This window comes from Poecilia formosa, unplaced genomic scaffold (genome assembly GCF_000485575.1).
Source record: "Poecilia formosa unplaced genomic scaffold, Poecilia_formosa-5.1.2 Scaffold12, whole genome shotgun sequence".
In the NCBI taxonomy this organism is placed as follows: domain Eukaryota; kingdom Metazoa; phylum Chordata; class Actinopteri; order Cyprinodontiformes; family Poeciliidae; genus Poecilia; species Poecilia formosa.
The window spans coordinates 4,685,362-4,710,855 of NW_006799951.1; the positions used below are offsets into that span (position 1 = coordinate 4,685,362).

The following is a 25,494-nucleotide window of genomic DNA, read 5'->3' on the forward strand; positions in this document are numbered from 1 at the left end:
TAGAGAATGTAAAGATAAAACTAAGTGTAAATTTTCATTTGTTCTCTATGCGACCAAAGGTTTTTTTTTTTTAAATCTTGCTCAACTCACTCTTGAGACCCTCTCAAACTGCTCTGACCAGCACTACTGACACCAGCAGGGGCAGTGGTGCTGGCACTGGTGATGCACCATGTAGGTTGTGATTTGAGTCTGCTTAGCAACGTGGTCCTGCTGCATTGACACTGAAAAGCACATTTTTCAGACAGAAGTCACTACATCTCCTTCAGGCTGAGGAGGTCTTTGTGGAAATGTCTGGCCATTGCTCCAAAAAACAAAACAAAGCCAAACATATACAAAATATTCATTCATTGTTTCATTTGGATAACGACAGCACTGCTCTCATATGATGTGAAGCACACGCTTTTCAAGCATTTACATCATTTTGGACCCGTAGAGAAACTGTCAGTCCACATCACAGTCCAGAGGAGGTGAGGTAATACAGCCGTGCCCAGTGTGACTGTTATGAACTCAGGTTTTGGCAGGTGTGTAGTAATTACCTCACTAACAAGCAAACATCGCAGCAGAGTCCAATGTTCTGTAATTTTACTGTAACCTTTAAACGTCGTGAAACTTTTGATTGAATAGGTCGGGAATGCGCGCAGCTGCCAAGGAGAAGCAAACAACAACAAGGAATCTTTGAGTTCAACATCTGCTCAAACTATTTGCAAAAGGCTTGGTCCATTAAAAAAGAAAAATGCAACTTTGAGAGAGAACCAGAAGGTGGCAGCACTACTTATCTTTGAGCTGCTCCTTTTGTTTAGTTTTACGTTCCTCTTTGTGTCCAAATCTAAACACAGATTTGTCAACCGGATCCACATAAAAGTCAAGGTATTGCGCTTAAATACATTTCATAATTTGTCATGCATGTGAGATTCTGACCATCACTGGAAAGCAGTTATAAAAAAAAAATATGGAGGATGAAAATGGAAAAAGAGAAGGCAGAATAAACATCCAATGGTTATTAGAGACATGCTCTGCAAGTCAAATGTGAAAAATGGGAAGCGAACCACTGAGACGACAGGGGAAAAAAATTCCTCGCTTTTTTTCCCCCCAGCCAATAGTCAAAGAAGTTGAGGTTTGACTTCCTCTTTTAAGAGCTGACCCATTGCAAAATCCATAAATATAACCAATGACAGAGTAAAACTAAGAAAAATAAAAAGGAGATATCGTTTTATCACTTTGATTTCACATGTAATCCAAATAAATCATAACATTTTTGTTTGTGTTTTTTTTTGTGGCATTTATGCAAGATCTCCGTAGTTCTCATGAGGTTCGCTTTGCAATCTTTGTCCAAAGTTAATGTGGTAAACACCACTCACAACACCACTGTGCTTATTCATACAAATCCCTCATCTGTGACCATGTGACTGCATGGTGGGTCAGATCTCCACTTGGCTCGCACTTCTGTCTCTGAGGTCAGTCTGCACAGTCCCTGGACCAACAATCGCACCAGACCGCTATCAAACCCATATGAAGGCAATAAAAACAAATCCAAAGCAGATCCTGATTGGCTCCAAGCCCCCCCCCCGCACCCCCTCCAACCATTTTCCTTCTCTGTGTTTGCATTCACATGAGGAGAAAAGACCAAAACCTCTGAGCACACACACACACACACACACACACACACAAAGATAATATTGATACATCAGCCTCGGTGCTTGTTCTTTTCCAAGAGAGTGTGTATGCAAAACTCACTGGAAAGAAATGGGAAGAAAACAAGAAAGTCAGCATGCCAAATGTGAAAACAAATGTTGGTAAACCCTTTATTTTCATTTCCGTATACATCACATATTTAAAAACAACATCGTACAGTACATTGATAAAGGAGTCTTAAAAAAAACAACAACACACAATTGTACAAATCAGATTTGCTCAGCGAGTTTCGACGTTGCTTAAAAAAAAGCAGCGGGTCTCACTGAGCTACAGTCCATGTTACAAAGACAAATAATAAGATAATAACCAAGCTTTTATGTTTCTGACCAAACAGTAGTAGCATTGATAAAAGCATTATTAAGGGCTAAAAGTGAAGACACAAGCAGAAAAACAAAAGCACAGCACCGCTTTTAGAGCGTCTGTACAGTCGTTCCTTTCAAGGCGCAGCCAGGAGTTTCCCCGGATGGATGCGTGGCGCCGCTGGGCCTTTAGTCACAGATGGGCGGGTCAGCTGAAGGTCCCCGCTATGTAAGGTCCTCTGGATGATAAGTTAAACCTAACTCCAGCTCCTTGTGAAGGGTCAAGGGTCAATCTCCACTGGAACGACAGTGAGGATGGCGTCCTCGTTGCCGCGGCGTACAACTATCTTCAGGGTGTCATTACTCTTGATGGCGGAGCTGACGTCGGTCGCTGTCGAAATCCTCTGGCCGTTGATGGAGATGATGACATCGTGTTCCTTGAGCCCGCCACTGAAGGAAAAGATGGGGAGGTTTAGACTTATCGAGGGCTTCGAATGCTGCAACCGCATGCTGGCTAGAACAGAACGTACGTTTCCATTTACAGAACTGACTGTCTGCGTTGGGGGATGTGATATTTTGTTGGGCAAGACTGAGGCGGACAAATGGTTAAAAGGGTATTCCTGCTTCATCTCACCTGAATTTCTTGTTATCTCTATGCGGTCATTTTCTGATAGCTGTACATCATTACAGGGCCCAAACCAGACAAAACAGAAAAATCTTACAGCCAGATTAAGTTTAAAGCTATTTTTAACTCAGCAGATAAGACTGGCAAAAACAGGCCCAGCTGCTAACCTTGGCTGAGTCACTCTACGAACTTCAAAAGAGTTTTATTCCAGGTAATTAAGGTTTGACTTTTTTTGTCAAACCAATAAAACTTGAGGCCAAACCAACAGAAGTTTTTTTTTTTTTTTTTTTTTTTTTTGCTCATAAAAATCTAAAAAGTGTGGTGTAGTTTTGATCTCAGATTCCCTGAGTCAATATTTAGTAGAGGAACCTTTTGCAGTATTTACAATAAAACATTTCTATTGAGTATTTAACAGGGTGTCTAACAAAGGCCTCTTGCATTTAGCGTCCTCTGAACTTTGACCTGTCCTTCCCGTCCCTTTCGGAGGTAAGCGCCACTGGGTTATATGCAGAATTGGGTCAAAATGTTTATATATGCAGGCAAAAATGTTTGACTTGGTCTCATCTGACCACGGCACATCCTTAAACGTCACTTGTGAATAACTTAAAAAAAGGAACTTGACTCAACTATGTCTCTTTTTTTTTTGTGGCTAACAACTGATCCGTCAACAGATTCTTCCATCTGTGGCTCTTTCCAGTTCGTCTAGTGTTACCAAGGGCCTCTGGGCTGCTGATCTTACATGCTCTTTTTGTTCACTCTGCCAGGTCAGGTGGTTGGCCATGCCTTGTTAGGTTTGGGGTTGTTCCATTCTCTTTACATTTATGGATGATGTGTCAAACAGTGCCTTGTGAGAATTACAAAGTTTGGAATGTCGTTTTAAACTCATAAGCTTTAAACTTTTCCACATCTTCATCGATGACCTCTCTGCTAAATTGATACTCGTGATGTCATTTGTTCACTAACAGATCTCGAAGGTATTCACAGAACTGAACTGCTGTATATCTGACAATCAGTTTCAGACTATCAACCAGTTAAATCCTCCAGTCCTTCTGGGACTGGGGACACCAAGGCGTTCCCAGTCCAAATAGCAGATGTAATCTCTTAGCCAGTGGTGGTCCTGTCTTTAGGCCTCCTCCCTTTGGGACTTGCCTGAGTCCTTCTGACCCCTAAAGCTAAATAACCCCCGCCCCTTCAAAAAACATAATAACTAGGGCAGGACTGGCGGGGTATCAAAAGCCAGGGTTAGCAGCCTAAATCAGCTGCTAACCCACAGCAATATATACTCTCCCATTGCACTCTTCATTGGCGACAAAACCCAGTGATATACAACAATCACGCAATGCCCTCATTACTTTCAGCCGCTCTCGGCGAACGGAAAGCTTTCCACATCACAGTCAAGATTTCCAGGGGCCGCAAGCCAGCACAACACAGATTGAGATCAAAAGAGGAGCATAGAAAAGAAACCCTGGAAAAATAACCGCAGAGCCGTTGTCCTGCAGCAATCTGCATGATTTAAGCGGCGAGTAAACACTGACGGGGCCTTCCGGGAGAGGGGCTGCTCCGTCGTGGGCTGACGAGCAGGCGCGGAGAAACCGCAGTGCAGCCAGTAACCTCCCAGCATGAGGCTCGAAAGGAAACAGCTGACCTCAGCGTCTCCCGTGGCCCACCCCGCTGCATCTGCGGTACAGACTGATCCGAGTGGGCTGCGATAGTGGGAGTGGGGGGTGTGGAGTGCATTGGAGTGGCAAGCACTTCAGGCATGTTGGAGTACGCAATGAGTTTACATCCCAGGTTAGGTGGGAGTGCTATCTGTTTAACAAAAGTGAGAAACTTAGGGGAAATTGCACACTGCCTTGTTGCACAGGTACCAAAGATGAGAGAGATGAGTTAAATAAGTGGAATTAGCTGAACATGTATTGTTTACAAAGGTCAAAGGAACTGTGCAACAAGGCAGGGGCGACTTCTGTGGGGCTGAATTCATTCACATTCATAAAAGCCCAGGGTGTTTCTTACATTGCAGCTGGTGTTTTTGCAATAACCTCCATCACATAGGCTCCTGAGGTGATGTCAGGGAAGTCACGATGTCGAGTTTTAAGGTCCTTGGCTAACCTGAGGGCAAGAGAAGTGGGAGGAAAACTTTATCCAATCACCACTACACAACTCTAATTTGTTAGAGTACACAAATTGCTCCAATTCTCTCAAATGAATGTTTTATTTAAAATACGAAACACTTGTAGCAATGTGCAAAGCAACTAAGGAGACTTACGACGGCGTAAGAGTCATCATCCTCACTCCGATATATTTCTTTTTGGCATCTGTTCTCCCTGAAAGTGGACAACACAGAGGACGAGTGACAGAAACGTTAATGTGTGTAAAAGAGAAACAGAAATACGTAGAAAAACACAGATTTGCGACAAAAATCTATACTGTAAAAATGCGCAATCCATATTTGTTAACTTCCAGGTACTTGCTACAAACCGCCATGATCATCACAGATGTGATGATCACAGATCACATAACCATTTTACACACAGATGACGTGTATAATGACTGCGTAAAAACATTCTTAAAAAAAAAAAAATCTAAACAGCCTCACACAGGCATGTAATCCGCCTTTAAAAAGTGTTGAAATGTATTTTGATCGTCTTGTTTCTTTATCCTGAGGAACCAAGCAGTCAGAAGCTGTAAAGTAGGCCACACACAGAACTCTAACAACATGTAAGATGAAGGATGTACAGAAACTCTTCATCTCTTAGTTCTGCAGGAAGCACCTGCAGCTGGTCTCCAATTTGTTTCGCTGAACTTTTCAATCTCCTCTGGCCTGATTGTTGTTGGAATTTGACTGATGTGCGGTTGAGGTAAATTACCCCCAACTTGCTCGTCTTTGATAGCCGCAGGAGCACATCAAAGCCGGTGCAAAAGTGTTTTAATGCATTTCATGAACACAGGACTTCTGCTTTCACTGTATTTGTGGCAGAGGGAAAAATAAAATGAACGGGCGCCCTTTTATCATCAGAGCGTCATCTTGTCAGCTGAAGAACATCAACGAAAGTGTGATGAATTGTGTCACCTCTGGACTGCCTGTCATATGACTCCGCCAAAAACTGTCGAATCTTGTCCGAAGGAATGGCGAAGGAAATGCCAGCCGTCACTTTCAGCGTATTGATCCCAATCACTTCGCCATCCTAAGATAAAAAAAAAAGGGTCTAGCATTTCAACTCGTGGCTTTATCCAGCCAATGTACAAAAAAAAAAAGAAGAAAAAAAAAGTGGCTTACCAGATTTACCAGAGGCCCTCCAGAGTTACCGTACTGCAAACAAAAAGCGACAACTTGCTTATTTTCTGTGTATGGGAGGAAAACATAAAAAGAAAACTACGTCTTTTCGTATTTACATTGATAATGGCGTCCGTCTGAATGTAGTCCATGTCGGAGTTACGCAGACCGAGCTCTCTGCCGCCCCGTTGAGTGGTGCTGACGATCCCCGTTGTGACCGTGTTCTGCAGAGAAAACGGGCTGCCGATGGCGACGACAAACTCCCCTGGCCTCAGGTCAGACGAATGGCCCAACAACAGAACAGGAAGTTTGGTCTGCAAGTGGAAAAGACGGAGGGATAGCACCATACTTATTTCTGGGATCTTTTTTTTTTTTTTGATGATGATGATGATGATGTACATTTGACAGGAGGGTAAGTGGATGTTGTAAGACTAGAGTTCACAATCCTAAAATACCGTCTGTCTTTGCAGTACTGTTTTAGTCAAAGGTATTATTATGAGCCCTGGATATACGAGAGTTTTTGTTGACAAAGACAGGAAGCATCCTCTGAGTCTTTATCCATTTGTATGATGGAGTCAGCTAATCTACCCTCAATTTAAGTTTAATAGCTGTAAATAGCTGCTCAGTTAAGAGCAAAGTTCTTCCAAAGCTTAATGGCACTCAAAGTCATTTCAATCCGTTCAATGACATTTGCTTTTTGGGACCAACGCCGACAGCACATGATTCAGCATCGTCTGTTGTCAAGTCTCCATTTGTAGGGGAAAAAACCCCCACTTTGAACAGACATGAAAGAAGTTGCTCTATTGTGTTTTAATGACTGATGTATCGCCATACACCAGTCAAACAAACAAAAGCATAATTTCAAAACTTTTGTAAGACGCAGCGATCTGAAAGGAAATCTGAAGCTCCTCGATGCATCCACTGCCGTCCCTCTGGTGTGCCTCAGACTTCCCATGACCGTGTGTTTTATGAGTGGACAGCTTGAATAATTACAGCTGAAACCACAAGTCGTCTAAACACAACCCCACGCTCTGCTGCAGGGGCTGTGCTCCCACACAAAACAATTACTTCCTCGGCACCACAGGGGAAAATGACATTCATCCCAAACAACTGGAACTACAGTATAAACGATCACAATTAGAAGCATGCTTGTTGGCTTGAAAACGGAGTCTGACTGATGTTTCCAAATGACACAAAATACAAACGACGTTAACCTCTGATTTTTACAGGCCAGTCGATTCAGGACACTAGAGGTTTTCCCTAAAGACGCAAGAAGGAGGAACTTGTATTAAATTCGCAGAGACGGCTCGATCCTCAAATTTACCTTCTTATAACTTGGTACCTCAAAATCAAACCTCACGAAATTATTCTTTTTTTTTCTTACTTTCATTTTAATTCTGAGCCACAGACCGCAAAAGCAAGAAAATGAACCAATAAAACACAACAGAAATTCAAGAAGCCTACAGTCCTGTCATATTGTCTATGCTACCTGGAACTCAATCCTCCCACAATGCAAAGCAGATAAATGACACAAATCTGCCTCAGAAAATGCAAATTACACAAGAATGACTTTGAAATGTCCAAAATGATTCTCAACCTTACCAATATTATCACAAGAAAACCATGTTGTTGTTGCATATCTGAGTTCTATGTTTGTGATAAGCCAACTCAGATAAACATGTATCATTTTTTATTAACTTTTACTAACTTATTTTATGTAATTCATAAAACCTACACCTCTAATAAAAGAAAAACATGTCTTTAAGTCTCTGCTAAGACATTCAACACCCAGCTCTCCTGATTATCATAACATGATTCTGGTTGTGTAATAGTGACTGCTGCTGTCTTGACTTTGGTCCTTCGCAGTAGGATGTGAAGCTGTAAATAAATACAAACTGTTTGCGGCTTGCAGAGGTACAGAATCACCCACGCAGAGTCACACTACATTCTGAAAAATCGAGCACATACAGGAGTGTAAAATGCAGAAGCCGGCTGACGAGCAGACCGAGTCCATGTGACTGCAAAACAAACCAGACCTGCAGACCCCTCGGTGTCGCAAAGGACACCTTAGCTTACGTATCACTCAGCAATTCTTGCAAGTTGACGATCTGGAAGGACTTGTGGAAACTCATCTGGGCATGCGAGGTCTTCTGTCCTGGCTACCCAAGTGACTCACCCTGCTATTTCAAATGGAGGGTCCGACACACTGGTGCTTCACTGTGACCGCATTTAAAGGAAAGGAAGGGGGCTAGGTAGAGGGAAGGGCACAAAACCGCACGACAGTAGGGTGAGGATGTGAGAAAAACAAGGCTTTCACAGTTTTGTTTGATTCACGTTGAATGGTTTTCGACAAAACGGCCCGTTAGGATTTTTCAGCAAATTGACATTAGAAATTTTCCCTTTGGAAACATTTAGGTTTCGAAAAAAGCAGCTCTGGTGAGAAGAGCCACTCATTATGGGCATTCATCTCATATAAAGTTTTAAATGATACGGTTTAACATTTTCATAAAGTGTCAAATGATCCTACAGTATCATCGACTGGACCAACAAGACAAGTCAGAATGTATTTCCTCCAATCCACAGTGCGTTAACGTTACACATGCAGACATCTCTATTAATAAATTGGGGAAATACCCTTTAGGAAGTTGTATCTCAGCAACTTAATTTATTTTTTTTAGCCATCCACAAGCTTCCCTTTTCCCTCAGTAACAAATAATATAAACCCTACTGCATGGTCTTAAAATGTACTTTATGAACTGAAACACAGTGGAACAAAAACGTGACCGAAAAAAAAGCACAAAACAAATACCTTTTCGCATGGCTGTGTTTCCATCATTTAAAGAAAGGAAAAGTTCACCTAGAAGACCAACCAGATGGAGTCATGTGATAAAAACCCACAAACTTGGCACTGCTGAGGTGTACAGTCAGAAAACTGTAAAAAAAAAAAAACACACAAAAATTCTAGTTGTGTCAGTACATAATCCAAACTGGTTATAAGTTCAACTCTACCTACCAAAGTGGGTTTTTTTCACTGACTTAAAGGCAAAGGCCATATTTTTATGAGATCTACCTTAAAGGAAAAATCATAAGTGAAGTACAGTGCAGGGTTTCACCTGCTGAGTTCTGATCTCATGCCCTCAGGGCTGAGCTACTTAGCATAAAGTGGGACAGGATCCAGCATGCTTGTGCAACACACATCCAGTTAACGATCAGAAGATCGGGCCGAATGGCGCCAAAGGAGAGATTAAGAGAAAATGTGTGCATTTGTCTTGTGATGTCTTTATGGCTCACATTTGTCTGAACGCACACTTGTTTGTGCAAGTTTAGTACAGTTACTAGACAAAGTGTACTCCTTACACGAAGAAGAACTAAGGCATCAACTAAGTCAACCCTAAAGGTTTTTTTTTGTTTGTTTTTTTCTTGCTACACAGAGAAGTTGCTGGCTTTGCATAGGGTGAAACCATATCCTTGCCGACACCAGTGCGGAAACCGCTATGGTTTTCATATGTTGCTGAGGAGGTTCTCGGTTCTTCTAAGAGCAAACACATGTCCGGGATTCTTGCGAGGCTGTAGCTCTGCAGCCAAAGCCCAAAGGGGAGTCAGGGGTGTCTTGTTTCTGGCCAGGCGCCGCAGAGATCTCGAGCTGCACAGATCACAATAACGAGAGGAGATGACGGCCGAAGTGTTTGTTTTCCTCAGGGAGACAGCGAATGTGGTCCATTTCTCTCTTACGTGCTTTATTTACATGTTTCTGAAACTGCTTAGTCTGTGAGAGCCGGTGACCTCAGGTTGCAACGCTTTCAGCTGTGGGACCCAAACAGGATTTGAAGTCAGGAGAAAATGGACCGAATAGGTAAATTAAAAAGCAACATGCGGCTCTTCATGCTGAGGGGAGCGGGTGGGGAGGGGCTGATGTCATTTAGCGGAACCTCAAAACCGTTTAACACCGTTGAACATTGTTGTTCGGTTTTATGACAGCTCTGTGGTTACGTTTGCTTGAGTTTGGGAACAAGTGAGGTTAAAAAAAAAGAAAGGACTTTAGGAGCTTTTGATTTCAGTTTTATGACAACTCTGTGGTTGTGTTTGCTTAAGCTTGGGCACAAGCAATGCTTGAGAAAAGGTTCTTGAGGAGACTGATTTCAGGAAAGGAAATAAACAGGGTATGGTCACTGCTGCTCAGAGGGACAAACATCAACCTTCTGACATGTGAAAGCTTTGGGACTTTTGTTCTTATTCATCTTCAGCAAATTTTTCGCCGCCGATTAAAGGATTGCTACATGGCCATTAGAGGGTTTCCTCATAAACAGCCTTTAAATTTCACTTAATGAACGTCTGCACATCTGTACTGCATCTCCATAAAACAAAACAAAACCACCATAAATAGGTAATAAAATGCATGAATTAAGTTATGTGCGCTGATCTTTTCTAAAAGCATCACTATGGCTGACGCATTCTAGAGAATCTCTCGCATGCCTACACAACATCGTAGCAAATCGGGAAAAAGTTTTCAATTATACGTTTGAGCATTTTGTTGGGCTTCTCTCCTTTGCCTCTTCGCAATTTAGTACTTTTATTGCAGTTTTCTCATAGTTTAGATCCTATAAAGTATCCTAAAGCAATGGGGAATGAAAAGCAGTTTGGTATCAACCGTGCATTGGGGACGTTTTGTACCCAATGCTCCTGAATCCAAGAATCTCTTTATTTACTTATCCAGTCCGTCTTAAGGAAATGAAGCAATGCGACTCTAATTAAAGAATATCTACTATCAGATGGCTGCTTGTAGCTATTTTGGTTTGATACAGGCCTCTGACCCGCCATCCTTCAAAAACACCAAACACCAAACAAGAGCCAATAGAATAGTGCCAATCATTTGACAAGTTTTCCATGGGCACAACTTACGTTAGCTGCTCAACTCACATCTGTCTTTCCTTTAGCATAACTTAAAGGGAAACAAACAAGTTTTCCAGTGGAACCTGGCTCTGTTACAAAGAAATAATGAACTAAATACACATTTTTTTTCCTGTCTGTGCTAAGTTTAGTTTGTTAATGGATGCAAACTGGTAACATGGTTATAAAATGGGGGTATATCCAGAACCAGTGTTGTCCCCCGTCAACCTGTCACGATGTATTCATATTTCCTTAGCTGAATTTATGAAACATATAAAAGAAAACCTCAGTTTATCCGACAGAAAATGTTACTTTAAGGCCAAAAAGGTGATTCCAAGCAAGCTCTTGGCTGAAAACGTGGCACACAAAAGAAGGATGATGCCTCTCTCCGGTTCTGCATTTAGTCTATGTGGGTTTTTTTTCCCTAAAAGGCATCCTTAAAAGATTTTATTTATTTGCCACCAATAGTTTTTTAATCCCCAAGCCATTTTCCACAGTCAGGTAAACAGGTACAAGAACTAGGCTGAAAATGAGTGGAAAAGCACCCAACATGGGAAGAGAAGCGCGTAAAAATGTTCACACAGCCTAAAGAACGACCAACTAAGACCACTTCAAAAGATTACAAAAATGTCTGGCTCCTTTGAAGGAAAATGTAAAGACATAATGGGCAGTTTACTGTTCTAGCCTTAACGTCTGAGGGAACCCAGGGTTCGTTCATCTAGTTGAAAAGCCAAAGTAACTCACTGCCCGTTTAGTTTTAAGTGGTTGTGGAGCGTCTAAAAGTGACGTCATCGACCAGTAAGCTGAGAGCGCTTCGGGCAGCGCTGCGCTCCATCCAACACGCCTGGAAATCAGTTCTGGAAAAGCCAGAAAGTAGGCCAAGACAAAGTGTACAAAGACCAAGCAGCAAAAATTTGTGCGTGCGCCCGCGTTTATGCACGTCTTCATTTCTCTTGGATATGTCCCCGACTAATGGCATCTGTGAGCATGGGAACCGTTTCAGCTGAAGAGGAAAGGATGAATCTGGAGAGGAGGACAAAGATTTAATGCCTCTTTAGTGAAGGACGACCTGCAGTGTCTCTGAAGAACTCATCTCCTTGCTGCCAGCAGCCACGAACACATAAAAAAGACCGAATTTGTTTGTCGCCGCTGATCATCAAAGGCCAATAGATGAAACGGCATCTGAAAGCGGAAACGTTTACCTCGGCGTTGCTGATAAAAAAGACAGATAGACTTAGAAGAAAATAGCTGCAATGGGACACTTTTCCCCTCCTTCCTCTCTGCACATAAACACAGACACAAAGGCACACTGTGCATATTCCAAGAGACGGGCCATCCAAACCAGCACCAGGCAAATTTCCCAGGGAGAATGGTTTGAGACTCTTTAGTGGCGTAGCGATGGGAAATACAAACAGTGCGATTGTTTCAGAGGAATACGAGCTCTTTCTTTTGTCTTGCCTGATTTTTAGAGTTAATCTTGAGGTATTAACTCATTTACTGTTACCAATGCCTAGAGATAGAAGAAGGAATTATGTGTTTTTTTATATATTGTCACAATGCCTTCTTGACAGATGGAGCATTCATTTTTGAAAATGCACATCCAAATTCCATATAAGAGAAGGAAGGTTCAAATGAGAAGCATAAACTCCGTTAAAAAAATTCAACGTTATTGTGCAGCACTGTTAAAAATCACCCCATCAAATCACTTTATTGGCACCGATTGATGGCGGGAGCATTAAAAACAAAAAGCCCCTCGTATCCTTCATTGTCTTTAATAGTGGTCATGATGTGCTTTTGCTTATATTGATCCTTTGTTTCTCACCAAACCCACAGTGGCGCATTTATGGCTAAGATAGATAATTTTTTCCCCCCCTCGTCTCACCAAGACACATGGTTCCAGTTAGCATCCGAGTGGAGAGTCGAAAACTCCACGTTCACCTTCCCGACCGTAAAACAGAAAACTAACTGGTCGGTATGCAGATAGTGTCTAGCCGTGTTTTATGGAGACTCCACGGCAAACAGTGTGTTCAGCGTCGTAGATGCTCTTTTCTCCACATAAGCACATTCTCTCCTAGTGATCTCGTTTACTATGTTTTTTGGGGAGTCTGTGGGATTCAGCAGATTTGTGACAGAAAGTGTTTCCCAGCCTTGTGCGTGCACAGACACGCGTCCGCCTGGATGTCGCTTTGCCGAGATAAGTGACGACGGTACGAACAGACTCCCTTGTGCAAAAGTCAAGAGGTGTAAAAAAAATACCTAAGAGGAGTTTAAACGGCACTGAAATCAGTTAGATGGAGGAAATTCACCGCTGAATGGGTTCACTAAATCCTCCTGATTTGTTTGTCTACCGACTGTAACACACTGACTGCTCATAACCTTTGTTATGTAGAGCACACCGAAGTTGATTTTCCATTACCGGCGACTTAATTTTTCTGCAATCACACACAGCTGCAGTTGACCCATCAGCTTACCGATCTTTTCAGATGTATGGATCTACTTTCCATCCACAGGGTTGCCTCTTTTTTTCTGTTTTCCATGCTCTACCCCCCCCGCCCCCGCCAAAGAAAACCCTCTCCACAGGAACAAGTGAATGCAGCACTTCCCCTCTTCCCTTCTCTTCTGAATTTCCAGCTGCCGTACACTGACTAATGCATTCCCCAGAGTTGAGGGGTAGACCACAACCCCAAGAACAGACTAAGATCTGCTACCAATAAACTCCAATGAAATCAAAGAGAAAAAGTGGGGAGGAAAACTGATTCCCGTCAGAGGAAACTTTTTAAAGCCTCTCACTCGTAAAGTGATGTATGGTTTTATTGATTATCTTTGGCTGCCTGTCGAGTCCTGATGTTGACAGCAAATAGCTTTTTACTTTTGTAAATGAAAAACAAAGTGTGAGAGCTGGAATTAGGAGCAAAGAACAATAGATAAAGAAAACTGATTTCTTCGGTGCTCCGTTTTGCAGTTTTCGTTTTGCAGTTGTTGGACAAAGCGTTCCATTGTTAAGAAAGTTCTAACAGAAAAGGACAAAAAAGAAACATAAATCAGATAAATTGTTCTTAGCGAGAGCTGCTTTCACTTATCTGCCAGTTTCTCTCTTGGTTTCCATAAATTTCACGGCATCCGTCATCTTCGCAGATTAAAATGCTCTCCATCATTTCTCTGACCACCAATCAGAAGTCATAAAAAATTTAATTTATGATCATGACTCAAACTGGAGAATATTCCATTAGGAATGATTTACAGTTCCTTCTTCTTTTTTTTTAAATAGAACGATAACATTGAGAAAAGGCTGCATTTTACACCAGAACTTGAGTTTCTGTGTTTTTTGCCCAGAAAAGCAAAGAGTGAGAGTGAGAGTGGAAAACCAACTGCAGCATGGAGAACTGTGGCCAAAAGGTCAAAACCAAATGAAGCATAATTCTCAAAACCAGATATTTCAGAGTGAACGTCTTCGGATGACACTTTGAAACGTCCATCTGTATATGACTGTTCAACATGAGACCGGATTTAAAAGCATGCAACAAGCTATAGATACCTTCTTTTTAACTTAGTCAACTTTAATAAAGTATTTCTCAGGGTCACTAAGATTCTACAAAATTTTAATCATGACAAATCCCTCTTTTGGCCATTATTAGAAGATGTTCAAGTATAGATCTTTGGATGATCATCTCTTTCTTATCTAGTTGAAGGTTTTATATGACAACTGGTTTTCTGTGCCTGACATGCACAATGCCACTGGGGTGAATATTTGGACTTATTCTGATATCTGTGTAATTTTATAAGTCTTACCATTGAGAATAGGGATTAGCATCTGGATTCCTTCAACTACATCATGATAAACTTTTTCCAGCCTCTTCAAACTGAAGTAGCAAATATAACAAAGGTCTTCTCTGTTGCTCCTCGTTTCACATCATTCTGTGGATTGCTAGTTATCCGTTTTAGAACCCAAACTGTGGGAAAGTTTCCATTTAGATGTTTGGACAAAAAGCTCATTTAATAATGCATTGCTTCACTGTTACATTTATTGTCTTTCTGATGGCAGTTATTTGTGTCTTTACAGCTTATTTTTAAAAAAGTGTTTGTGTTGTTAACAGTGTTAAGTTCTAGAGGTGGGAAGCAAAGTACAAACACTTTGCAGTTTTACTTGTTTTTTTTTTTTATTTTTTAAGGTATATGTACATTACTAGAGCATCTAATTCTCAGACAACTTATTTTTACTCCAACATTTAAAACTAAACAGAGCATTCTACTCTTCGCATTGTCAAAATGGGCCGTTTCTCCTACATGTATCAATAATGTCATGGTGCAAAAGTCACAATTAAAAGAGAAACTGAATTGCATCCAGTGGAACCACGAACTGTGATGTGTAGAAAAATATTAACAGATTTAATAAAGAGAGCTCAAGCACAGTCCAACACAGGCGGCACAGCAGAGAGTTAGCACACAGCTAATTACCGGTAGCAACTGAAAAACTGAGGTCTGAATAAGAGAGCTAAACCAACACAAGACTTTACAGTTCAACTGTGATGGCAGGCAGATAAACGACGTTCGACAAGGATCCGACAACAGACAAAGACAACAGGTGGGACTAAATACACAGGGAGGGTAATCAAGGAATGAGACACACCTGGGAAGCAATCAACGGGGAAAACGCAGAAACAACAGAGACTCACAGGACAGAAACTGAACACAGAAAAACCTTAGAATAAATACACAGAAACATGGATCATGACAGACAGTGTTTAAGAGAACTCTTCAGTACATATTGAGCCAAATCCCAAATGGAGAACACAAAGTTCTGGCATTCAAAAATTTTTGGAGCAAGTTGTGAGCAAAAATAAAAAAAAAGAGAACTCTTCCACTTTATGCACCAAGAACTTTTTTGTTTTGCTTTGCAAGATTGTCAAAATATATCATAAAAGGTGAAAATAGTTTTCTACTTTTGTACTTTGGTATACTGCAGATCCTCAAGTACTAGCATTTTTTACACAAACAGTTTTACTTTTCATTCGCGTTAGTAAAAAAAATCTGGGTAATTATTTATTTATTTATTTATTTTTTTGCCAAGTCTCTCAACTTTTTATGAAAAAAAAAATGTATGGCTCCTCGATTTTTCTTTCATAAACAAACTAAACCTGACTTAGCTGTCAGTAGCTTAACTGTGTCAGATAAAAACGCCATATTTCTTATGAAGGCGCAAATTTGAGAAGTTGAGGAAAACGTCTTGCAGTTTCCCCATTTACAGCCCAAGGCTGGAGTTACTTAAAAGAAGTAAACACTCCCAGGTCTTCACTTGAATAAAAACACTGCGACACGTCAGGTCTGGTCTGGGTGAGACCGTTTACCCTTTTAAAGTTAATGATAGCTTTGCTGGCCCTCCTTCCCTCTTATTATAATCAAACCATTCTCTAATTTGTCCAGGTATTAACTTTCACTTGCTCCAAATATCAAACACAAGTTTTTCTTCCCACATTAGTAGAAATGCTATTCATGTCTAAATCATGTGGTCTTCTCACAGACACCACAGGTCTTGTGAGACTGTCTGTGTGTTTACGACCCATGCAGACTTCACACAATGACTAACACTTTAAATACAGAAGAAATCATATGAGGGTGAAATCATTTCCTACATCAAGGGTATGGTGGCTATAAATAAGCCCTTGTTTATAGCCTACTATAAATAAAATGTCATATTCTGCAAAATACATTTGTATGTACCACAATAAATCACTCTAAGCATTTTTTTCCTCACTTAATGTGATATTAATATAACATTCTTTGATCTCTCAGCAAGATAAAGCAAGCAAGTAAGAAAGAAGAAAAGACTGCCACTCATCTGGAAAGCTTTCCGGTCTCGGAGCGACCAGCAACGCTGTGCGCCAACACTGGCGATTCTTTCCACCTGGAAGAAGCTGATTGGACCTGAAGCAGAAGCCTTAGCTGGTTTCTAGAAAGCATTAGCATCTAACCCACCTGGAGGAACTCCATGTCCTGTCATTTAATAAGGCTGTATTATGTTGACTCTTGAATGTTTTATTTTGTCAATATATTTTTGATGGCCTGGTAAAAACTAGTTTCTTGCTCTGCACGGTTTTGGACAGAAGGTTCTGGCTCCTCAGCTATTGAGAAACGTTTGCTTTCTGGAGGCGTGAACTTTGCCCAACGTTTGCCGGCGATGCGTGTAATTCGACCCTATGAAGCTTACCGGAAATTGTAAAAACAACAATCCTCTGCTGCGAAGGGAGAAATGCCGAGCTGGATGACATTTTGTGAAAGCAATAAAATATCTCAAGCATTCCTCAAGCGGCAACTTTAATCACTCGTTATTTGGAAGCGTGGGCAACAAGGACTGAACTGCTTTGTTCACTTCTTCCACTGCTGTTGCTAAAACTACAACAGTGGCAAAGTACAAATCTAAAACAGCCCCGGAAATCGACGTCATCCTTCGCAACTCTTCCTTCTGTTCGCTGATTGTTCCAGTTGACGTTCAACAGAAGAAATCAAGCTCAATAGGAGAAATCCCAGATGGAGAACAGAAAGGAGATAAGAATTGAGCATAATTGCAGGCTAATATTATGATGTCAATGTTGTAGCTTGTAGCAACATGTCTTCTCGGCAAGGTCTCATTTTAATATACTATACAGCTCTGGAAAAAATGAAGCCCTCAGAAGCTTCTTTTAGTCATGCCAGCACCTTGAAAACATTTATATATGTGATAAAGCTTCACTTTTTCTTCGTAAGCTGTTGATTCAAAGGATAATTAACTTAACTAACAAAAACTAAGTACTTCTACCTTTGGTATTCCGGAAAATGTTTTTGCATGCATCGTACAAACAAGGACTCCTGCATTAATGCAATCATGTCACCGTGTCTAAGAGTATTTGTCACTGCTGAGTCAGCACTCATGAAGATGTGGGGTAAGCAGGCGGGGAAGCCCCCAGAGAACCAGGAACAGCTTGTCATCAATGGATGGATCAGCTTTTATCAAAGAATGAACAAATACAAAGCGCCTGCCACTGCGATGTTCTTCTGCAGCCTTTGCCCACACCGTTGGCTTTAAAAAAAAGCAAAAATTGCTCAGCATCACTTAAGACCTCGTGTAAAACGCATTGTGTTCCTGTCGTGAACATCCCTTCAGCCGTGTCATCCAGCTATGAGAGCGAGCCTCATAATGCACTCATCCCCCAGCTACGACTCAGTCAATAGGCCTTGGCTTTCTGCCCCGCATTCCTTCACAGGACTGACTATGATTAACGTCCAACATGGATTCCTCTTGTCCACCAGACGGCAAAATAAAGACGGAGACGGGGGGACATGCGGAAAGAGGGAGAGAAAATGCGACAAACAGATGGACTGTGGTGAAAGTGTAGTCTTTTCTTTTTACACAAACCCTTTCAGTCAGTGGTAAGTGATAGTCTCCACCCGTTTCTCGTGAGATGAGCCGGTTTGTATCTGTGTTGTTCTTGCAGCTTGACTCTGAGCACAGGCAGGATTTGAACTTGGTCAGGCTGCACCTGCATTCTCACTTTGCATCTCTTGCACCTAGAATGATCGGTGAGATTTACGGCGTTTTTATATATACCTCAAGTCCGGGGATCTTAAATTTTGAGGCACGTTTTTGGCAGGTGAATTAGAGGAAATGGGGGGGAAAGTTTTGACTTTGTTCTGTGCAGCTCCCTTAAATATATGCTGTCAAACTAGTGCAAATCCAAATTAGCTGCTTCCACAAGATTGAAATGAATGGAGGCGTGAATGTGGTGCTCGAATGTTGCAAAACAATAAATGCAATTTATACTATCGTTTACCTTTAAACAATCTTCACTTTTGCATTGTGCTGTCAGGAAGCGGTGCGCCGCCTGTGATCTCCCTGTGTGAAACTCGCACTGAAAACTGTACCTTTTTAAACCTACACCGATTTCACTGTAAATAACCAGCCTAGACCACGGCGACGCTTCAAAGGATCATAAAATTTGATGTTTGACGCTGTGGTGTTTTTGAGACTGGAGTAGTTTTAAGGACATAGACCTTCTTTTCCTTCTTGCAAAACCTGTTCGCTTCATCCCCTAGATACCAGAGGACGCCAAAGGAGGGACCACACTGTACTACAGGTAATATACAGCACCTAATAACAAAATGTCATTTCAACAATCCTGAGCAATCCTTCTGTATCTCCTTAGTAAAGACACACATTTTTCACCACATCTCCTCAAGGAGATTCTGCCCAAATTGAGCAAAACGAAAGCAAAACATATAAAAAGCAAAAACCTTCTATTAAGGCTGAGTCATAACAGCATGTCTCTCTCTCTCTCCACCCTCCTTCTGTGTAAGACTTGCACTGACCGGTACATCAATCTTGATGAGGGCTATGTCTGACTTCTCGTCCACGTCTTTGATTTTGGCGTCGTAGGAGGCGCCGCTCTTTAGCTCCACTTTCACTCTGTGTTTATTGGCCACGACGTGGGCATTGGTCACAATCTGGCCGTCTTCAGACACGACGAAACCGGAGCCACTGGCCACAGCGACCTCCCGCTTGGAGTAAGTCATCCTGGAGAGGGACAGAGGAGGACAGAGGGGGAAGAAAAACTCTTCGCTTGCAGAACAACAAATAAAACGCGTCAGTTCGGGAGTGTTTTTTCTGTACTCTGAATGTAAAATAAGAGAAGAAGAGAAGAGATTTGTGTCTGATTTCCGATGTCCAATGCTTCTAGCTGTTTCCAGTCTGTCTCTGAGAACTACAGGAAGCAACATGCTGAATAGTTTTTCAAGCGTTCTTGAGATATTATTTAAGATACAGTTTACGTATGGAGTCTTACTCACCTCGCTCATTTCAAAAATGGTCAATTTTGACGTTTTTTTTTCCCCCTCAGAACCAAATCCATACAGAAGTGGGTAATTTCCAGAGCAACCTGATAGACCTTTGTGGAGGTGTTGTGATGAAAAAGAGCAAGTTTCCTAAACCGAGCAGGAGGTTATACCTGCATGATCTTAGGACAACATATTATTTCCTGAAAATTGCAACGACATTGCGTATTGCTAATTACCAAAAAAAATTTGCTCTGTCTCGTCTTTTGTTTTTGTCTTAACAACATTGCTTTCCCCCTTAACTCTGAGACCCAGACATATCATGATAGGAGATCAAGAACAACCTAAACCCAACCAAATCTATATTATTGGCAGAGTTTCAAACATAAAGGTATCAAATACTGCATGCCAGTAACAATTTACGATTGTGATTTTGCACACATTACTATTTTGATTATAACTATGTTTTCAAACACTGAGAAGCTCTGCTAAACGTCTACAGCTCTGGTCATCAGTCAGTCTCTAGATGCATATCTGTATATCAACAACTAAAAGTTAGGCAACGCAAAGGTACGCCAGTGAGAATAAGAAGGCGTCTGACAGACGAGGTCTAATTGAAACACTTTGCAGGCAACTTTGACAGGAAACTTTTGAGATGTTACAGACAGACAGGCAAAATCTGGAGAAACGAAAGGAAATTTTAGTCTGCGCCACTTTCCCACACTCACAGAAAAACACGTTCAGATGCACAGCTTGTACATACTTGCGGAAAAGTTCAATGTGAACCACAGAGGGAGCGATTTTCTCCACCACGTCGGCGATGAAGTTGTATTTGTGCCTCGGGCTGTCTGGATTGTCCTGAGCTGCGCGCACACACACACACACACACACACACACACACACACAAAAGATGTCAGACTGGCAAAATAAATAATCCATTCACCAAATATAGTGCATGATGTAAGAGTCTCACAGAGTCGTGTGAGAATAGAAAACTCACACTTAAAAAGAAAAAAGGTTTTATCAAAACAGGGTGGGAAAAAAAAAAAGAGATGACACTTCTGAGGGTCATACTGTCTAGGTCAGCTCTGGCATTCATGCTCATTTCCAATGTTTGGTTGTAAACATAAGAAATGACTGCTTTGGAATGAACTGGATCACGTATCCAGCTTTAGGCCGGTTAGGAAATTCTGACCTGGTAATTAACCCCCTCCGAGATGAAAGTTTAAACAAAACTCATCGTTTCCTCTGAGCTTTTCATCCTTTTGTTCCTAAACCCCCCTTTTTTCATGCCACGTAGCTGGAACCGTTCTTTTTTCTTGTTTCTCTCATGAGGCCAATTTTCAGCCATGATGATCTGAGAGGAAAAGTCAAAGGCACCCGTGAGCCCTGGGATATCATTAATTGAGCTTAAGAAACGAGGACACTTTTCGCTCGAGGTGCAGTTACGCCAGCGCTGGGTGGGAATGCAAACCATCTCGGCGAAAAGGAATGCCACTAAATTATACAGAACGAAAACATTTATCAACCCACAGGAGGGGGGACGACGACGACGACGACGGTGTCTTCATATGATCCCCGAATCCTTCCCGGCTGTCAGGAAGCACATCTCCTTACAATTTATTGAAGCTTTAAGACATTTCATGCAAAAACAGAAATGTAAAGCACCATGTGACGCAATGACAAAGTCAAGGGGGTCGACAGAGTACTAAAGACGCGTCCTGAGGGAAGCATGAATTTCAGAGGGTGAACTCCATAAGTATTCTTCACTTGAACTAGAATGGTACGTTTACACCTTTTACAAACAGGAATTGCTTTCTTGAAAACCTCTAAACTTGTTTTTTTTTTTCCTTTTCGAACTATAAATAGAGTATTAATTGTGATAAATGCCGGGCTGCTTCTCACCGCTACATTAAAGGAAGGTAATGGAAAGACTGGAGTCATTCTCCCCCTCCTCGCTTCAGACCTGGGAGGTTTGTGGTCGCCTTGGAAGGGATTAATGTTACCACGAGAAGCCCCATTGGTCGGAACTCATCTCGTTTTTATAACCCCCAGTAAAAGACTCCCGGTTCCTTCCAGTTCAACGCGTTATTATAAATATAGTCTACAAAGACATTCTCAGATTTAGCAGAAGAAAATGTCACAGGGATTCAGACGGTGCTCTGGAACATTGGTACTATGCACAAAAATGCGATGTGTCAGAAAATCACCTTGAACACACAGTCCCCACACTGAAAGCAAGGTCGTGCTGTGAGAAAGATTTACTTCATCAGAAATGGCAAATCAAATAAAAACGTTGATGGGTGGATGACTGGACATGAATAAAAGCCAATAGAATGGTTTAGATCGAAGCATATTCAAAGTATCCGAGTCATCCAGTGAACGTCCAGGCCGCAGTCAACTTTCTAAGCTGTGGACAGAACAAAGTTTTACATGAATAGATGCACTAAATGCTAACTGGACTGAGTTTGAGCTGTTTTCCAAAGAATAATTGGCTAAAATGTCTTAGATGACCAATGATGTAGCTGGTCCAAAAGACCAGCTCAAGTCAATTTCAGGGTGATCTCAGTCACACAGACAGTCTAAAAGTTACCACAGGTTTTTAAAAAAAACAACAATTTTTATGCTAATTGTCTCTAATGTGAGGTGGTTGGAGGCCCTCAGTACCGTACAGATTCAGACATAAAGTGAAGTAAAGGAAACGGTACGCGAGGCTTTGCAGACACACAGACATGACTCAGATTGCATAATACCCTTCCACATAAAGAGGAACGATCTGCTCTGACTTGTTGTGAGAAAAGACTCACCCCTGTCCCCCATATGGAAGTCATATGGAGACATTTGGTGACTGCTAATAAAAGAGTCACATAAAGTTAAGCGTCCACTAACAACAATCAGATGGGTGGAAGGTTGTTTCTGGAGTTGGTGAAGGTGTTAAAAGTCAGGAAAGCATTAAGACACATTTAAGAAATTTCCTTATATAAACATCCAAGTTTTTTTTTGTTTTGTTTTTGTTTTGTTTATTTTGCAATGTTTAGCAAACGCAGGGTTCACTATCCTCACAGCTGGGTCTATCCATCACACCTCCCACTGGTGCATACTACAACCACAAAAAGGTCCCAGTTCAAGGTCTCGGCTTGTTTTCCCATGTTCACCCGGTGTTTTACTGGCACTTACACACAGAAGCAGCTTCTTCGTCCACACGAAGACCCAGTTTAGCTCTTTTAGCTTATTTATGCACACAAACCCAAAACGACTCTCAGATCTGCACACCATTCCGTGCCGTTCACCAGAACATTTCACTTGGTTTTGGTTCAACGTCATGATTTTTTGGGGGGGATTTTGTTTTGAAAACCGTTCAAAACTTCCTGCCTCTTCCCAATTGGTTCCACCTGCACTCTTCTGCTTGTCTATTTGTACTTAAGTAGTGGTATGACAGTCAAAATAAAGTCCCAACATGTTAACTCAGACATTTTGTTTTTTTTTTGTTTTTTTTATCGCGGTGGAAAACATAATTAGTTTAATTTATTTTTTTTTTTTCTTTTTGGGTTTTACCAGCTGGTGCTCAAAGGAGAAAGGCAGGCTACAGGCTGCCAGTCCATGACAGAGTAAACACTGAATCAGATGGCCGTTCATTCTCACCTTCCAGGTCAATTTTAACAAATCACCAGTTAAATTAAAGGGCACGAGTTCTGACTGCAGGCAACGCACATGCACAAACAAAGCGTCGAAATGTCAGACGGAAGGGCAGCAGCTGACCTGGAGAAGTAAACACTCCTCACTGGCATGCCAAAAACTGAAAATGAGCAGCGAAATTCACTACAACATGAGAAAACACATCTGAGGTACAACAAAAAAAAAAGCACACACACACACACACACACAAAATCCAGGGTAAGCTATGACGGACGCTGTTGACGTACTAAAATTGTTTTTGACAAATGGGTAACTGAATGTACCTTGATGGTAATTTGCTTTTACCTTCCATTTCATACAAACTAAGCACAAACAGAAAATTTAATGCAAAATATGGTTCTACATATCATTCTGTTATTTACATAAAACACAGTAAACCATTTTGAAAGGTAAGAACAAATTGGCAAAGGTTACCAAGTTCAAAGACATCAACTCTGCCCGCATACGGAACATGAAACTTGGAAGAGCAACATTTATGCCAAAAAGAAAAACATACATTTATGAAAACCTGGCTTAGAGGTCGTCTCATCTCTCTTTGATTGAGGGAATAAAAGAGCTAAAATACCAACCATCACCTGGTTACGGGCAAACAGATCATCATTATAAATCATCCAGCTCCAAGTAGTTGCTTTTAAAAAGAACGCTGGCAAGATTTCAAGGCTGCTCCTCAAGTATCAGGATTATCGAACTGGGTTACAATGAGTCTGGGCTCATTACTCCATAGGTCAGTGGGTGTTGGCACCCATGTGTCCGGCATCCAAAACAACTCTTCTTGTAGTTTACTGATAGGTTATATAACCCTTCTTTGCCTTGGTCTGTTTTTCTTCTTCTAGTTGGTTTCTTTGGTTCTTATTGTGTTTTCTTATCCACAGAGCAGATATGACAAGATTTTTGAAAGCAAAACAAAAAAAACAAAATTAAAGGTAAGATATCTTTGGGGATCTATAGAGAACCAACAGTGACTATAAGATGAGACCAGGAGCTGATAGAGCAAAGGTGTCCATCTCCAGCTCTGAAGATTGGTTACCCTCCATCTCTTAGATGTGATTGAATGATCAAAACGAAATTTATGCAGAGAATTTGGGTCATATCTTCAGGCAGGAGTGCCAGCTTGTCTGTGATGTGTGGCGTGAAACACCTGCGGACTCTGTCATTTCAGAATTAGAAAGAGGTCTGGCCAAGCTGGTGTCATGTCAATGCTGCAACCTCATCATGCTCATAGCTGAGGACTAAGAAGCCTTTTTTTCTTGTAATTCTTGGCGCCGTCTGTGCCAAAATGATCTCATCAAGCAGCTGAAACAGTCCATGCTCTCAAAACGAAAGAAGAAAATAAAAAACATGGCATGTTCAGGCTCCTTGTGCAGAGAGCGACATGTGATGGACTACTAATGGGATTTAGGATGGTGAGAAGCGTACACACCTCCAAGTTCCTTCCATAGCAACCTATTTAAGGTGGTTTAAATAGAAAATGAATTGATCACATTGTGAAAGTCATTTAAGAATAAAGAGACAGGGGATTGAACAAGTGTGACTAGCTGCTCATTGGGTTTATTGGATCATTTTATAGTATTCAAAGAGAGGTGCGTATAAAAACATCAGACTTCTGGAAGTCTGCTGATCAGCTTAGATCAGTGCTTCTTAAACTTTTTTAGCCTGAAGACTAGTTTAACAAACACTCACAGACAATAACACACAATATCTGAAGATATTGTGATATACTGACGATATCAGTCTTTTAACTCGTTGTCTTTGTTACTCCAAATGTGAAGGGTGGCGCTGTTTTGCAAATGTGACTGGCCACAACAAAACCATAGTTATTTACAGATTCTGAAAATGTGGATTCTAAGCTATCCAATGTGGTCACCAATAGCCTTTTTGGGGATATTTGTAATTTAGAAGTGTAATAAGAGAAAAATAGAATAGAGTTACGTTGTCAAAAACAAACATTTTCTTTCAGCTGGTTGATAGCCCAACATAAATAATTTTATTTTAGGTGCTAACATGCAGTTAGTCTGTCATATCACACTCAGCACAGCCACAGACTTGCTATATGCTATGTATTGTGGAGTTCAAAAACAAAAGTTTTTCACCTCACCCTCTGAAACTTTCCACTGATATCTTCAGGCTTTATTTTTAGTGGCCCGGTCCTTTCCAAGGCACTTATCCATTGTTATTTCTAAACACAATCCTTTGATGAGCTAACTGTAGCGTCGCACTTT

At 41.3% G+C, this 25,494-nt stretch overlaps 1 protein-coding gene across 1 annotated transcript; it reads right to left on the reverse strand.

Annotated features, from left to right (window-relative positions):
- Positions 1–1,776: 1,776 nt before the first annotated feature.
- LOC103133639 (serine protease HTRA1A) lies at positions 1,777–25,494 on the reverse strand. The gene is made up of 9 exons (XM_016668026.1): positions 25,371–25,494; positions 20,343–20,442; positions 19,118–19,322; positions 6,010–6,204; positions 5,894–5,926; positions 5,687–5,801; positions 4,883–4,940; positions 4,630–4,725; positions 1,777–2,441 (listed from the first exon to the last, which is right to left on the reverse strand). The coding sequence occupies exons 3-9, from the start codon at positions 19,319–19,321 to the stop codon at positions 2,273–2,275; spliced, it is 870 nt and encodes a 289-aa protein (XP_016523512.1). The 5' UTR covers position 19,322; positions 20,343–20,442; positions 25,371–25,494; the 3' UTR covers positions 1,777–2,272.

Excerpts from the sequence above, each read along its gene's own strand:
- LOC103133639 (XM_016668026.1), bottom strand. The coding sequence starts at position 19,321 with ATGACTTACTCCAAGCGGGAGGTCGCTGTGGCCAGTGGCTCCGGTTTC. Across the intron at positions 6,205-19,117 it reads TCATCAAGATTGATGTACCG|ACCAAACTTCCTGTTCTGTT; the intron begins GTCAGTGCAAGT and ends TTCCACTTGCAG. Across the intron at positions 2,442-4,629 it reads GCAAAAACACCAGCTGCAAT|TGGCGGGCTCAAGGAACACG; the intron begins GTAAGAAACACC and ends CTTTTCCTTCAG.